This window comes from Erpetoichthys calabaricus, chromosome 3, assembly GCF_900747795.2.
Source record: "Erpetoichthys calabaricus chromosome 3, fErpCal1.3, whole genome shotgun sequence".
NCBI lineage: Eukaryota > Metazoa > Chordata > Cladistia > Polypteriformes > Polypteridae > Erpetoichthys > Erpetoichthys calabaricus.
Window position 1 is genome coordinate 198,589,715 of NC_041396.2, and position 17,978 is coordinate 198,607,692.

At 37.6% G+C, this 17,978-nt stretch overlaps 1 protein-coding gene across 1 annotated transcript in view; it reads right to left on the minus strand.

Annotated features, from left to right (window-relative positions):
* Positions 1-17,978, minus strand: part of prep (prolyl endopeptidase) — a 345,233-nt gene that overhangs the window by 244,995 nt on the left and 82,260 nt on the right. Inside the window, exon 7 of the mRNA XM_028797649.2 lies at positions 13,728-13,833. Coding sequence (XP_028653482.1) covers positions 13,728-13,833 — 106 coding nt within the window. The remainder of the gene's footprint in view (positions 1-13,727; positions 13,834-17,978) is intronic.

Below are 17,978 nucleotides of genomic sequence, written 5' to 3' on the forward strand. Positions count from 1 at the left end.
TGCAGATTTGGCACACTGACACTCCTATTTCCAAAGCCATGAGTAGGACGGCATATTCCTGAGCAAATGCTGCTGGTGAACTTGTCATTCGCAGCCCGGCTGTGGCGGCGACCTGACCCGCGATGTAAATATTTCGGGTGCCGCACAATACCATTGTCTTTCAGGACATTCCAGTCTGACCATTTGCTCTGGACAAACTGTTTAATATGAAGGAGTTTGTCACAAGAGTATTTTAGCATAGTAGAGAACAATACTTACCTGATAGCAGCAGAGAAGCAGCACAGCGGAGAAAGTGAGACAGGAGGATGGGGTGACGCAGATGAGCAGCAAGCAGCAGAAAAAGCATAGTAGGAGATATTACAAAATGCACATGAAGATACCAAAGTTCAGAGGTTCCAACATACAGCCACATACATATAATGCTGGGTATTACAGGCAGGATCGCCAAGAGCCGCATCCAGCTGGGTGTAAACCTCAGATCATTTCTTAGTCATTAAGCACGTATAGAAGGAATCGAGAGCAATCCAGTGTATAAATTATAATCAAGACGACAGTCCATCCCCGGCTCATAGATCTTTACGGTGCAAAGAATGCAAATAATCAATTAGATATGTTGGTAAAGCTCTCCTTATTCCCCCTTTTCTTTATAGAAGTTAGTTCCTTGTGCTTCAGTTATCTTGAGATATACAGTACTGTGCAAAAGTTTTAGGCAGGGGTGAAAAAATGCTGTAAACGAAGAATGCTTTCAAAAATGGAAGTGTTAATCATTTATTTTCATCAATCAACAAAATGCAGTGAATGAACAAAAGAGAAATCTAAATCAAATCAATATTTGGTGTGACCACCCTTTGCCTTCAAAACAGCATCAGTTCTTCTAGGTATACTTGCACACAGTTTTTGAAGGAACTCGGCTGGTAGGTTGTTCCAAACATCTTGGAGAACTAACCACAGATCTTCTGTGAATGTAGGCTTCCTCACATCCTTCTGTCTCTTCATGTAATCCCAGACACACTCAATGATGTTGAGATAAGGGCTCTGTGGGGGCCATACCATCACTTCCAGGACCTCTTGTTCTTCTTTACACTGAAGATAGTTCTTAATGACTTTAGCTGTATGTTTGGGGTTGTTGTCCTGCCGCAGAATAAATTTGGGGCCAATCATACGCCTCCCTGATGGTATTGCATGATGGATAAGTATCTGCCTGTATTTCTCAGCATTGAGAACACCATTAATCCTGACCAAATCTCCAACTCCATTTGCAGAAATGCAGCCCCAAACATTCAAGGAACCTCCACCATGCTTCACTGTTGCCTGCAGACACTCATTATTGTACCACTCTCCAGCCCTTTGAAGAACAAACTGCCTTCTGCTACAGCGAAATATTTCAAATTTTGACTCATCAGTCCAGAGCACCTGCTGCCATTTTTCTGCACTCCAGTTCCTATGTTTTCGTGCATACTTGAGTCGCTTGGCCTTGTTTCCACGTCGGAGGTATGGCTTTTTGGCTGCAACTCTTCCATGAAGACCACTTCTGGCCAGACTTCTGCGGACAGTAGATGGGTGTACCTGGGTCCCACTGGTTTCTGCCAGTTCTGAGCTGATGGCACTGCTGGACATCTTACGATTTCGAAGGGTAATAACCTTGATGTGTCTTTCATCTGCTGCACTAGGTTCCCTTGGCCGACTACTGCGTCTGTGATCCTCAACGTTGCCCGTTTCTTTGTGCTTCTTCAAAAGAGCTTGAACAGCACATCTTGAAACCCCAGTCTGCTTTGAAATCTTTGTCTGGGAGAGACCTTGCTGATGCAGTATAACTACCTTGTGTCTTGTTGCTGTGCTCAATCTTGACATGACATGAAACTGTCTTCCACAACCTCAGCTTGGTAGCACAGTTTGGCTGTTCCTCACCCAGTTTTAAGCCTCCTACACAGCTGTTTCTGTTTCAGTTAATGACTGTGTTTCAACCTACGTGTGACATTGATGATCATTAGCACGTGTTTGGTAGAATTGGTTGATCATACACCTGACTAGAATCCTACAAATTCCCTGACTTTGTGCAAGTGTACCTATAAGAATTGATGCTGGTTTGAAGGCAAAAGGTAGTAACACCAAATATTGATTTGATTTAGATTTTCTTTTGTTCGCTCACTTTGCATTTTGTAAATTGATAACAATAAACAATTCATTAATTATATTTCTGAAAGCATTCTTTGTTTACAGCATTTTTTCACACCTATTTATATATACTAGACATTAAGCCCGTTACAATAACGGGCGCTAGAACAGTAGTCCATAAACATTAGTAGGAATAGTCTATATTAAATGGCATGGGACCTTTTACCTCATAAAGTTTTTCCCGTAAAATGCCTGTAATCTTCTCTGACAGTAATACTGGCTTTGCTGTCCGTAATATGCGTTTAATTTTCTGTCACAATAGTGGGCAATCAGCAGATTCTCCCCAGCAACTGATGTAATGTGTGCAAAAATAAATCTACTTTTAAAAGTCATCGTATTGTAATATCATGAAAATTCGTATATTTAGGAAAACCCCTTCAACGACTGACACTTTACACTTCACCGGGCCAAGCTTCTTAATCGCAAATCTGACATCCTCAGAGTGAACACTTGCACAATAATGGGGAAGTTGGTCTCTGCGTCTCAGTGCCTGATTGGATTTTTCGTGTTTTATGTTTTAGGTCTTACCTCATTTACCGAAATCCGATTGGATTGGCCGCACGATATTTTATAGGTCCCGCCCTCTCTGTCTTGTGTGACGCGTAAGGTGGCCTTTGAAGCATCTGCTTTGAAGCGTCACACCGTGCCCTACGCATGCGCACTTCACCAGAAGACACACTGGACGCACATAGGGGTTTTATTAAAGAGGATATACATTTCATCCATCCATCCATTTTCCAACCCGCTGAATCCGAACACAGGGTCACGGAGAAAAATAAAGCAAATTATTAATGAACACAAATTATAGAAATATGGTAAATGCTTTTACATTGACACTAGCTGTGTTACCCAGCTTTGCCCCAGGAATGACAAAGGGCCTCAGTTATGATGCATTTGGTTAATCAGGTGAATCCAAAGTACTATGTGACAAAGTACTTTTCTGTATATAATAATTGTAGGGTTTGTTTTTTTTTTTAATATTATTATTTTTTTTTCTAATATTATTGGAAGGCACTTTGGTGTAGTGGTTCAGGATTTGGATCTAGAGCTTGTATTCAGATTCTGGTACTGTCTCTGTGTGACCATGAGCAAGTCACTTTGCCTGCCTGCACTCCGATTGGAAAACCAAATGAAATTTAACTAATTGTGTATCAAAAGTCACCTTGGATAAAGGCAACAGTCAAATTATAAGTAATAATAATGTTATTAAGTTACAAGAGCCACTTACTATAGAAAATATTGTGCACAATTTTCCATGACTAAAATACATCTGCAGTAGATCAATTCCTGATTCTTTCTAGTGACTTGGCTTTTGTTTTTGGTCATTGCAAAATGTTATTTTATAGGAAAGTGTATTCTTTTGAATTGAAACTGGTAATCAGTAGAAATAATTAGAAATTTAAGTATTATTATTATCATTATTTGGTGTTTACTATTTTCATATGTCTACATTGTTCACTCAAGTGCAGTGTTCCTTTTCGTCATTTGTATGTGGTCTCCCTTTAAAATCTGCAGAGGTAAATGTGTGTGCAAAGCATGCTATACATAAGTACTGGTACTTGATGTGTTACACTGATCCATTTATTTGAAGAGCGAGAAGGGCGGAACAGTAGCTTCGAGAATCGTGATACAATTTCTGTAGCTTCCTGATTACAAATTCAAGTGCCACAATTTAAGATCAGTGCGGCAGTATATCATGATTTAAGCATGAAGAGTGGTTGGCTTTAGTCTTTCTTGGAGTTATCAGTGCCGGGGCTGGAGATAGACTGAGGAGAAAGCTGAGGAAAACACTGCTGATACACATTGAGGAGTGTCAGCAATTAAAGGCAAAAAATGGAGAAGCACCAGTCCAATTCAAGCACTGATGCAAGGAATTTTGGATAGCGGGGGATTGGAGCTTCCCCACTCAAAATAAGCAGATATCCTTGTAAATGATTTTGGAGGTCAGGGTTGGTGATCCCCTTTCAAAATCCATAGATGTGAATGCATATTACAGTGGAATAACGTGTGGGTGACCCATTAAGTTTAAACTGATGATGTCAGTCCTGTGACATTTTTAAGCTTTGCAAGTATCAGGGTCTTAGCACCCTGTGTGATTGTCATGCAGAGTCTTATGTGCAACTAGGCTGATTCCAGTGCTACAGGGGATTAAAAATGAGGAAAGATAAAAACAGCTGAGCCTTTTCAGTTTAAGCAAAAGAAGATTAAGAGGAGACATGATTCAAGTGTTTAAACTTTATGAAGGGAATTAGTACAGTGGTTCAAGACTGTTATATTAAAGTGAATTCATCAAGAACACAGTTGGAACTTGTTAACACTAGAATTACCAGAGCCTATGAAAAAACTCGTAGATCAGAGTTTTTCCGCAAAAACCTCAAGTAAACTTTTTTCACGTTGTCATTATGGGGTGTTGTGTGTAGAATTCTGAGGAAAAAAATGAATTTAATCCATTTTGGAATAAGGCTGTAACATAACAAAATGTGGAAAAAATGATGCACTGTGAATACTTTCCGGATGCACTGTAATTCAGAGCTACGATCTATGAAAGCAACTGGCCAACGCCTTGAAACAATGTCACGTAAGACTGGCCTCACTGTTCACATCCAGGCTTTCTCTGACCATCAAAGGGCTTACAGGGATGCACTAACTGCGGCCAAGAACACACATTATGGCAGAATAATAGAAAGTGCCAATGATAACCTAAGGGTTCTGTTCTCTGTAGTTAATAAATTACCTCCTCTACTGAAGTCTGTGAAAAATTCCTCCACTTTTTCCGCAATAAAATTAAAGATCTAAATAATTCAACTAACATAAATCCATCATCCATTGATATCCTTCCCTGTCTTCCCACTCCATCCAGCTCCTTTTCTAAATTTTCACCTGTCACATTGGCATTTGTTAATGACCTGCTTTGTAAGATGAAGCCAACTACTTGTGTACTGGACCCCACCCCCACCACACTTCTTAAATCCTGCCTTCATGCCATAATCCTGACTGTTAAGACATTAATCAATACATCCCTCGACACTGGGTTTGTGCCAGTCACTTTTACAATCGCTTCTGTAACCCGCATGTTAAAAAAGTCTGGTCTTGATGGTGACAATCTTAACAATTTTCAGCCTATTTCCCACTTACCTTTTCTATCAAAAGTTCTTGAGCATATTGTAGCCTCCCAGCTCACCAATTGCTTAACCTCTAATAATTTGATGGAACCCTTTCAGTCTGGTTTCAGGGCGCAGCACAGCTGTGAAACTGCTCTTCTTCAGGTAACCAATGATTTGCTTATGGCAGCAGACTCTGGACAAACCAGCATATTAATTCTGCTAGACCTCAGTGCAGCATGTGACACTGTCAGACATGACATTCTACTGTCCAAAATGGAGAATATGCTGGGTATCTCTGGCACTGCCCTCCAGTGGTTCAAGTCCTATCTGACTGATAGGCAAGAGTTTGTTAGTCTTAGCAACAGCAGATCCAGCTCAGCGCCACTCACACAAGGAGTTCCTCAGGGCTCTGTCCTCGGCCTTCTTCTATTCTGTATTTATACAGTATGCTTCCCCTTGGCCATATTATTCGTAGCTATGGACTGGGTTATCATTTTTATGCAGATGACACTCAATTCTATTTCAATGTCAAAAGTGCAACTTCATCAGAGTTTTCTCAGCTCACAACTTGCCTCAGTGAAATTAAAACCTGGATGGAGCAGAACTCTTTAAAATTAAATTGCAACAAAACTGAACTCGTGCAAATTGGCACTAAAGCGCTACTTAAGGAAATGAGCTCCTTTTCAGTCACTCTTGACGGTGATCTCATCAGACATTCTTCTGATGCAAGGAATCTTGGTGTCATTTTTGATTCCTCCCTTTCTTATTCCGTCCACATAAACCACATTAAGAAACTTTCTTACTTTCACCTCCGTAACATAATCTGTGTTCGCTCATTCCTCTCCTTCTCTAATGCTGAAAAACTTGTCCATGCTTTTATCACATCCTGCATCGATTATTGTAACTCGCTGCTGGCAGGTGCCTCTTCTAATCTTATATCACAGCTCCAGTTGATTCAAAACTCTGCTGTAAGAGTCCTTACTCAAACCAGCAACAGTGAGCACATCACAACCATCCTGCTTCGCCTTCACTGGCTCCCTGTGTCTTACAGGATTGAATATAAAATTCTATTAATAACCTACAAAGCTTTAAATGGCCTTGCACCGTACTACATCAGTGACCTTCTAAATCACTACACTCCTGTTCGCCTACTAAGGTCCTCTGATTCTGGTAATCTTGTTCTGCCTCACACTAACCTGCACTCTATGGGTGACAGGGCCTTCAGCTCCATAGCACCCAGACTTTGGAATGACATCCTGAAATTAATTAGATCAGCTGACTCCATTTATTCTTTTAAAAAAACAACTTAAAACTCATCTATTTAGGAAAGCTTTTAACTTAACATTCTGCCCTTTCTTTCAGTTTGCCACTCTGTCCAGGTGCTCAGGAAAATTTGTGTGTCTGTTATATACACATATTAGGTTATTTGTTAGGGTTTTTCTTTTAGTATTTTACTCTGGTTTATTGTCCTTTATTCTATTTAATGCTTTGTTATCTGTTTCATTGTTCTATTCAGGAAAACATTTGTATCCAATGTTACATATACCCTGCTGTTTTCTAAGACTCTGGGAAGCACCTTGAGCATGGGAAAGGCACTATATAAATAAAATGTATTATTATTATTGCCAAAAGCAAAGTCTATAATTAATCAACTGATTCATTTCCCAGTCTCTCCCATTTTTCTTACACTTCATCAAAATAAAAACATTTATTGTAGACCTCAAGTCAGATATTACCTTTTACATATTTCATAGATGGGTTTTGGGGAGGCGGGTGATGCAGAGTGGGGAATAAGTAACTGAACTTTAAACCACAAGGTTGCCCATTCAATTTCCTGTGTGATTTTAAGAAAGTCACTAAAACCACATGTAAACAGTTATACTAAATATGTCAACTTTATATGTGTCCAGGAATAAAGTTTGGTATTGAAAATACCCAGATAAAAAAAATGTTTTCTTTGCTTGTTAAGAATGCCACATCATTTACTCTGGAGACCTGGGCTCAAATTATTTTCACATGTCGGCATGGGTTTCATCTTGGCACACCTGTCTCCTGTCACCTGCCAAAGACTCCCCAAAACTAGGCATTTGATTGGGTGTGTTAAAAAAATATATTGAAGACTTTTTTTCAGCATCAACACTCATCAAAAAAACACTTTAAACTTTGTGTGTACCCCATTATGAAACATATGTACTTTGAAAAAATTCTAAACTATTTTGGATAGACCATCAATAACACTGTCAAATTTCAGCTACATTGCTTTCTGGGATTTTCTATTTTAGCAACTTGTACATAAATAGGAAAAAATAAATGTTATATATACAGATACACATATGTCATGAGTTATATTTACAAAACAAAAAAGTAAGTAAATGGATGCATGGGCTGCCCACAGTTGCTCAAGGAATACTGTGAAAAATTGTCTGCATAAAGTAATCCAAAACAAATTCAGCACTTTAAAGGTGACTCTTCATAGACTCACACATCATATCTGGCAGCAGCTGGTGTGCCACTTAAATCTGACTTGTGCCTAAAATAGATGTCTGCATTATTTATTTGTACATAATCAGGAAGCGTGACAATATTATAATTCACATCTATCACGGACATATATGACTACAACACCTTCAAAAGGATTAATTTACAAAAATCCTTTACATTTATTAGAAGTTATCTATTAGAAGTTATTTTATTTACTATTTATGATTGGAAAGCTGTATGAAATACTAGTTTGTACCCATGCAAGTGATATACTACTAATTTAACCAGAATCATTTTAAATAAAATTGTAAAACCAGCAAGATAACCTGAAGTCAAAAAATCAGAACATAACACAAAGAATTGACCCAGATAAATAGTACTTGTCACTTAACTAGCTTTGTGAAGCACTAAAGGAATCAGAGAGGGGTAATGAAGCTCAAAGAGGGTGTTACAAATTAAGAAGAAAGATGACAAAAATTAGGTCAAAAAGTAATAATACTAGAAGTGCTTTACATGCAATTGTATTAGTTGCAGCACATCACACATTATGAAATTAATAATCTGAACGTGGCAGAGCTAAATACAGTTCACCAATATAATCAGATTTTATTTTATTATCCATTACTTGTGTTTTTAGTTAATTTTTTCTGGAACTGAAGTGAAATGATTACAACCAAATTTAAAAAATAAAAAAAAAACCTCCCACACAAACGCACCTGCCATAATTTTGTGAGGAAAGCTAGACAAATAAAAATAAAAATAAAAAAGGATATCCATGAGGGAAAGCAACAGTCACACCACCACCTGGACAGAAACTAAAAAGGGTCAGAAGAAAGCAGAAAAGATGTAAGGATCCACATGTCACTGATCACCAGACATCCAGCCCCCAGTCAACCGAGTAGCAGATAGCCATGTATTAATATTGGAACCAGACTGACCGTTGAGACAGTTTGTGAAGAACTAGGTTATAAGAAAGGACCTCCAGAGATTAGAAGTAAGACAGAAACTCTTGGGGGATTTATGACGAGACACCAGTCTTAATTTGGCTACATTTAGACTCAAGAAAAAAAGCCACTGCTGCAAACTAGTGAGACGTAGAGGAGTCAAGTTTTGAAGAAAAAGTTAAGGAAAGAGGCTTTAGAGACTAAGGACTAAAACGAGGAGACAGGTATAGTAACTAAATATATGGAGAAATGCACCAGAGGCATTTAGAAAGACAGAAATGGTAATAAGGGTCAGTGTAAAGGGCAACAGTACAACATTTTCAGCATGTAAAATACAAATGGTTTATGAATATGCTACTTGTCAAAAATTTTAGATGATTTTTTTTAAACATGGGAGTATGGGTACAGGACAAAGAAAGAGAAGTTGGAACATCACATTTCCAAACTGGGTAGAGGAATAGAGGTCTGTATGCTACGTTATGCAAGCAACATAAAGAGGACAGAGAGGCTATGAATGGGGAGACAAGGGACAAAAAAAAAAAAAAAAAAAAAAGAAGTCTGTGGGAGGAAAAAAGGGGGAGACAGTGGAGCACCACATCTTAAAGGAAGACCTCAGTTTGTGGTAAAAGAAGGAACTGAAGGAGTAGAAGTAGAAGGGAATATCTCCAGGCCTGCTGATGCCCTAAAGCCCCACTAAAGAAAAAAGATGGAACAATGACTAATTCAAAGAGTTTCACTGCAAAAAAGGTGGTACGGGTGCCATCCTGGACAGGATCCCAGGTGTCCTTCAACCTAATGACACACTGAGAGAATATGTAGTAAGTGGACCAAGAATAAGGATGTATGACAATTGTAGGGAGACAAATGGAAGGATAGCAAGAAAACAAAGGCAGACAAAATCATATTCAAAGAGAAGCCAGGATAAAGCCTTAACTGGAACATCAGTTCTACTCCAAACTGGACAGAATGTATGCCCAATGAAAAAAGTCCACATAACTTAAAATAAAAAATTCTCACATCCAATACAACCTGACATGGATTAACATAGAGTGCTTGAGAGGAGGGTCTTTTGCATGCCATACAAAGCATTGAAAAAAGGTATCTAACCCTAAACTTTACAGGTCTCTTTTTTCTTTCAGACAAACCTAATTAAAATAAGGAACAATACTCATTTTAATAATAGATAATCAGGAAAGGAAAGGAAATTAAAGGAAAGAAAAAGAAAGAGGACCAAGAAAATATGGATTTCTGTTTGACCTTTATTAAGGAGCCCTGGGTTCGCTTCCCGGGTCCTCCCTGCGTGGAGTTTGCATGTTCTCCCCGTGTCTGCGTGGGTTTCCTCCATGTGCTCCGGTTTCCTCCCACAGTCCAAAGACATGCAGGTTAGGTGCACTGGCGATCCTAAATACTCCCTAGTGTGTGGGTGTGTCTGTGTGCCCTGCAGTGGGCTGGCGCCCTGCCCGGGATTTGTTCCTGCCTTGCGCCCTGTGCTGGCTGGGATTGGCTCCAGCAGACCCCCGTGACCCTATGTTAGGACATAGCAGGTTGGAAAATGACTGACTGACTGACTGACTGTTTGACCTTTACAGTAAGTCAGTATATGAAAAAAGCAATGTCAGGCACTAAAAAAATAGTATAATTGCTAGGATATCTAAAATGACCTTGTCTGTGAGACAGAAGGTGGGCAGAGCTATTGACAAGTGTGCTTTAAGGGGAAGAAAAAAAAAATATTCAGCTGATTCTATAGCCAAATAAATAAATAAAGTACATTTTTATGGTGTTGTGCAGTGTGATTGGGGTAAACAGGTCCAATTTATAAAGGGAGGATAGATATAATGATCAAGAGATAGGAATTAAAACGCAAAGGGAACAGAGGGCAGCCTTGTCTGGCATCTTTGCAAATTCAAAAATGTTACGCATAGTCTGAATTAGTAAATTTAACTGCTGGTGGAAAGGAATAATGGCTTGTTATCTTTAAAAAAGTCTTCACCTAACCAAGTAAACATAATTCTGACAACAAAAAGGTCTCTATTTATACATCTGAACACTTTTTTTCTATCTAACGGGATAACGACAGCCAGATGTAGCAAAGTTGGTTCTGCAGCAGTAACTTGAAGGAAGCAGCAGATATTGCATGGAGAATGACAATTACTGAACCTATGAAACTGCTTTTATTAAGATCAATTAATTTATGTGTATGACTGATGCCTGACATTGATAGCTTGGGGAAAACAAAAAATCAAAAAAAGGGAAATATAAATGGCTCCAGAGTGTTACTGTAATGCATATCCATTTATCACCAAAAATCATATGGTCTCCCTATCATCTGCTGCTTTTAGTGGAGATACATCAGAACACATAGTAATGCATGTAAACACTGCTTTAATACAAAATTAGCTTATGCATATTTCAGTAGCTTTTGTGCAAGATGATACTGCAACATTTGTGAAAGCAAGCAGCATCATGCTGATGAAACATTTGATGTTGTCAATTTAAAATAGGGTCACCATTCCCTGCATCTCAAAAAAACCCTGGTTGTCTTCATTAACAAATTCTGGCTTTGACAAATTCCAGGATCCTCCAAGTGAGCTGTATAAAGAATGAATAGAATAGAGCTTAAAGCATCCCACAGATAATTCCATCAGTGCAGCCAAAGGCAAACAAAGATCAATGTGTTACTATGGTCTTTTTTTTGCTAAACGTTGCTGTGAATATATTTAGCTTTATTATTGCTTGTTCATACATTACATGCATACATTATATACACATGTACATATACACGCATACATGATATACATACAGTGATCCCCCGCCTATCACGAAAGTTACGCTCCAGATCCATCAGCGATAGGTGAAAATCCACGATTTTGAAAGACCATATAAATAAACATTTTCTTTTTTATAGTTTAAGTCTTAAAATACCCCTCCCACACGCTTTAAACACATGTAAACTTATTAAAAGACACTTTGTAAACACATATGATATGTGGATGTTGGGCTAAGGATATGAGTAACATCTCTCTATTATAAAAAAAAAAATCTTGGCAGGGAGACAAGGCTTGATATACTCAGAAGACAATTTGATATCCCACGAGAGAAATTTTAACGTCACGCAAGACAAGGCAGTGAGACAGAAGGACAGCTGCTGTACAAGCTTTTAAATGATCGACACACAGAGCGAAAAACAGAACAGGCATCTTGGCAGAAGCAGCACAAAGCCAGTAGCTGATTCGTCCACTTCTGCTTAGTGTGCGTTCAGCTCCCACCACCCCCCCCCCCCACCCCCCCCCCCCCCACCCACAACGCAAGCGGGAGAGACGCGAAGTGGCAGGAGCGTAGCGTGCCTCCGAGGGGGTTGGGCGAAGCGATCTAGACCAGATCATCTCAGAGAGACACTTTGACGATACGCAAGACTAGACATTACAACCTTAGGAAGCAAAACCCATGAGACGGTGACTTATTTTCCACCATAATTTGCAAATAAATTCTTTAAAAATCAGACAATGTGATTTTCTGGATTTTTTTTTCTCATTTTGTCTCTCATAGTTGAGGTATACCTATGATGAAAATTACAGGCCTCTCTCATCTTTTTAAGTGGGAGAACTTGTACAATTGGTGGCTGACTAAATACTTTTTTGCCCCACTGTATGTAGATACTGTATATATTTATATATATATAGACACACACACACAGATATACACAAATGCTAAAGTAAGAATTGCTCTAGCTTGGTAATTATAAAATGCCGATATTCAATGCACACTTCAGGCACTTGTTTTTACTCCAGGGAAACAAGTGATAGTTCATGTGAAAGGCAAAAATAATTTAGTACTGGTTTTCAGGTCCTGATTTCTTGTTGTTAATCAACAGCAATGTTTATATCTTGTAGAAATCATTTTGTTACAGGAATATTACACAAAAAATAAATGTAGGGGTGTAGTGTCACTAATGACAAGTGTACAAATAGAGTGAAATCCCTACTTGAATATACTAGTCGGCATACAACATGTTACCACTCTGTGACATATCAGTACCTTACTTATCTGATGACCGCTTGATCATGGCATCAAAAACACACCAAGATATAAGCAGATGCAGATGATGTAGGATAAGATATAATTCATAATCACTGACTAAAAAACAAAAATGTCATTTACAGAAAAGTGATTACACATGTTTAGGTAAAGAATGTTTAAAGTTCTGTAAATGTCTTAGAAAACAGCTAATCTGTTAATTTCATTGTGCAAAAAATAGGTTTTGTTCTGGAGTTATGAATCATCTTGCAACACACAGTAAAAAACATTAAAATAATAACTGAATTAAAAACAATCTTGTTTTAGTGCATATAGAACATATTTTTTAATATTGAAATTTTAACTGTCCTGTCAATATATGATCTTATGTTTTTTTATTGTAACATAAGAGAAATCTATAATATTGCCTCAGTCAAACAACACTACAACAAATAATAAGTTAAAAATCGACACAATACAAATTGAAATATATCACTGTATAGACCAAATGCGGCACTCTAGTTTCTCTTTTCTTGCTAAAACAGTAAAAATCCCATGTGTCAATATAAGCAATAGCTTATTAAACTACCAAGGTGCAAGCGTCAACATCGTTTTTTAATCTTTACACTGGTACAGCTTCATGGCCTTCTCTGTGTTCGGCAAAGTTCAGGCACTTGTTTACTATAAGTGGTTATCTTACTGTACACATCATTGCTGCTATGATGTCATGGTGGGGCACATGCACATGCATTACCTGCCTGGCAACAACACAGCATCATAGTTAAACAATACACAAAATATCAACACAAATACATCATTATAATAAGGATAAAAATATTAAAAACCAAAACATACACTCAAAATTAAATAAAACAAAAAATTTACTTACTGAATTCCTCAAACTGGGTATTATTTCAAAACAGCTTTTATATACATGACTTTGTTTATAGGATCTAGTTCAATGTACAATACTACAACATTAAAAAAATGAAAATTGCTGACAATATACCTTTTATTCCATTTGGAATCTTCTGCAGATCACAGTACCATAATCTGTTCACTGGGTCACAACCTTCACGAATAGAGAGCAGGACATATCTACCATCATCAGAAATCTACACAAAATCAAAGAGTGAGAGTAATGACTATGAAATATTATTCACAAGAAAAAACATTACCAGTTTGTTGATCTCACTTAACAATAAAATTAACCATAATTCATGTGGTTGAAGTGATCTGCATCAGTGCAGGAACACAACAGAAGTGAAATATTTGGAAGTGAAGTATTTGACTGCATAACCAAAAGCTGATAAAAAGAAGATTAACACTTTTAAGGTCAATTAAGTCATACATGAAGATGACACGACTCACTAAAATACAGACATGAATACAAAATAATAACAATAATTAGGAAGTGTATGTTGACAGTACATGCTGGAAAATAAATGTGATTACTCAAAATTAAATAAAAAAGCACAGGTTTTTAAAAATAGTGTCAACCACATAGTAATATTGTAAAACAGGTTTAAAGAAACCTGGTCCATATTACATTCTTAATATCAATGAAACAAAAGTAAATGTCAGAAAAATGGTAATTAAGTACTAAACTGAAATAATTTTACTCAGCTCTCAAACAGTCAAACACTACTTGTGGCAGAAAACATTCTAAATTAGCGTAAGGTGCCTAATTTGGGGTGTCCATAACAAATGTAATTTCTTACATTTATTTCATGAGGTGATGATGCTAAGATTTGCATTGGGTGTGACGAGGATGGACAGGATTAGAAATAAGTACATTAGAGGGTCAATTCAGGTTGGATGGCTGGGAGACAAAGTCAGAGAGGTGAGATTGCTTTGGTTTGGACATGTGCAGAGGAGAGATGCTGAGTATATTGGGTGAAGGGTACTAAGGATAGAGCTGCCAGGGAAGAGGAAAAGAGGAAGGCCTAAGCGAAGGTTTATGGATGTGGTGAGAGAGGACATGCAGGTGATGGGTGTAACAGAGCAAGATACAGAGGACAGAAAGATATGGAAGAAGATGATCCGCTGTGTCAACCCCTAACAGAAGCAGCCAAAAGAAGAAGACAACATTAATTTCATGAGGTAGAAGCAAATAATAAACAAGAATATGTGTCTGATATTTGAAATATTAAAATGAACGCTACCTTTTAAATATTTAAAGTCTAGCTATTCTCAATTGCAACAGAAATATGTCACTTTTCACCATGGCTGGATCTACCATCACGGTGACTCGGGAGCTCACCCTGGTGCCATGCTCATAAAGAGACCTTTCCATATGCCAGAAGAATATCTAATAACGGGAAAAGTCCACAAAAATCCTCATGATTATAAACCTGTCCCAATCAGACCTAAATAAAAAACTTTTAAAATAAAAATACAGGTGGATACAGCACAATCAGAGCAGGTATCTAATAGGTCAGTTTCATGAGGTCATACATGTACTGTGTTAATGTGCCGCAAAAAGTGAAAATGGATGGTCATTTAACGTGAGAGCCCAGTGGCTCCATGAAAAGAAAAATTAAGACCAAGAAGCAAAACATCTTGCCTTGCTAAAAACTATTCCATACTAAATCTACAAACTCAAAAATAAACTCCAAAATAAATAAATGATTTCTTGGACAAAGCATAAATACCATAGAGATGAGACTCAGCAAACTGCTACACTTCTTGTGGCTTTAGCAACAATGTGCAGTCCAATAATAACATATTAACAACAGTATAGAAGACCATAAGACCACTGGAAGAGATATGATGCACCAAACAACACTAAACCTTAACAAAGAAATCCTTATATGGTCTTTTATTTGGTGTAATTATAAAACCCCAAAAGATTCCGTTACGTACCACCTTTTTTAACACAAAGTGGCATTTGATTTTTAAAAATGTTAAATGGATGTTTGTTAACTGTGCTATCAGAAGAAACTTGCTTTCTTGTAGATGTAATGCTGCAGTCATCAATTTATTTGGTATGTTCATTGTAATAGATTAATGAACCAAGTTTATTGTGCCCAAGATATGTATTTTAATGCATGTGTTATACATAATATAAAATATATAACAAAAACAAACTGAATAAATTCACTAATATTTGAGGGGTCGAAATTAAGAGCGCAGAAAAACTGCGCAAAAAAAAAAACAAAAAAAAACAAAAAAACAAACACGTTCACATTTAATGCCTTGCCTTTACCATCAGGTGTTCTCAATTCACGTTTGCCAGAATGCCTATAGCTGTTTTCCCTAGAGGCTCAGCATGTTGTTTGCTTTTTTGTTCTTGGACAGTTGCTGTCAAACGGGGTACGATTTTAATTTAGTAGATACATTTAAAAAAAAAGATTCATCAGTGCATTAAAATGTTATTCGGTTCAAGTTTTTTGCCTTGTGATTGCAGTTCAGTACATCCAACTCATGTCAATCTTAATCACTGCCTGAAAAGTTAATACCGATTTATTACACTTTATGAGGCACTGAATGAACACTATAGTTACCCTTTTATTTACAGGGCTTTGTGTTTTCATTCAGTTTGTGCATCAGTGCTTCATTTTTCATTTTATTATGTTTTAAAAATATCTAGTACATGATTGAGTAGTAAAATCACTGTTTATGGGAGGAATATACATCATAATTTAAATTATACTTATATGTGTACTGCATATGAAATGGAGAAATTATTACCGGAGTTACCTTACTTGCCTAAAGTTTTTGTCTGCCATGATTTTGAGGACACAACTTCAGCTGAAGTTCAGTTAATAGACTCTAAGTTCACCTTTTCAAAAAGTAAGATTTGTTTACCAAACATCTTTCTACCAAGTTGGTGTGTTGGTTTTCTCTTTGTGTGTGCCAGTGACACATGCTTGATCAACACAACCTGCCTGTATCTACGATTGTACGATATGTATTGTCTACAATAATATCTTAATTGTTGCTTTAACGATGTGTGAGCTGAAATTATCGAGTATGTCACTCACTTTGCAAAAAACAATCCTTGAAAGTACATGCTTTCACTGTCTCATGAAACGTAACAGAACAGACGACTGCACGTATGCAAAGAGAGCGCCTAGGTGTGCAACAGACAGCAATTCATTTGGACAAACTGTGTAACTTATTTGAACAGATTATTTTTATTTCTGTAAGAAGCATATGTACAGAATCTCTAAACCACACAATGAAAAAAATTATGGGATGAACCCCTATTGGGTATGTACATGAAAATATCTTGATAGTCAGCTTTACTCTGTGGATTTCACATATACAAAAATGTCTTACTTTAAGCGAAAACTTCATCAGAAAACAATATCAAAGGAATTACTTGGCAGAAATACTTTTTGCGCATAGCATACAATGGATACATGGGATGATTTTTATTAACTTCAGTTTATAGTTAAAATTCTCACCCCCAACACAAAACATCAACTATTTGTGAAGCAGTAATATTTTGAACATTCTCTATCCCTGATCATCATGCACAAGAAAACACGCAGCTTCAGCTTTCTCCACACAAAGATGGTCCATCCTTTACTCCTTCTTGATCTGTACTACTCTTAAATAAAACACTGCCAATAAGGAATAACAGAAATCACAGTGCGACTACGGTCTGGCAATGGGTCCAAGGATTTGTGTGTGTCCATCCATGGATATGCTTCCCCAGACCATCAATGACACAGGCAGTGAGCACAGGGCCCACTAGAGGATGTCAGGCCCTCAGGCCACCCTCATGAAATCTGTTTCTGATTATTTGGTCAGAGACATTCACACCAGTGGTCTGCTGGAGGTCATTTTGTAGGACTCTGGCAGTGCTCATCCTGTTCCTCCTTCCACAAAGGAGCAGATACCGGTCCTGCTGATGGGTTAAGGACCTTCTACTGCCCTGTCCAACTCTGCTAGAGTAACTGCCTGTCTCCTGAAATCTCCTCCATGTCCTTGAGACTGTGCTGGGAGACACAGCAAACCTTCAGCAAAACCCAGAGTCAGGTTGGTATTTGAAGGCAAATCCCAGGCAGAAGCGTTAACCACTGTACCACTCAAGCTTTACTGTAGATAATGAAAATTTAATCCATTATGAGCAAATTTATTTTACCGAAAATGAAGATTAAATTAACCTCAACAAGTACTGCATGTTTTTTTCCAAAATTTTCCAGCCATCAGTATGACACACTAATGTAACTTCAAACTCATACAAAGCTATTGTGTTGTAGTTTAAAGGATTCAGATATATTACAACCTAAATAATAAATCTGGGGCG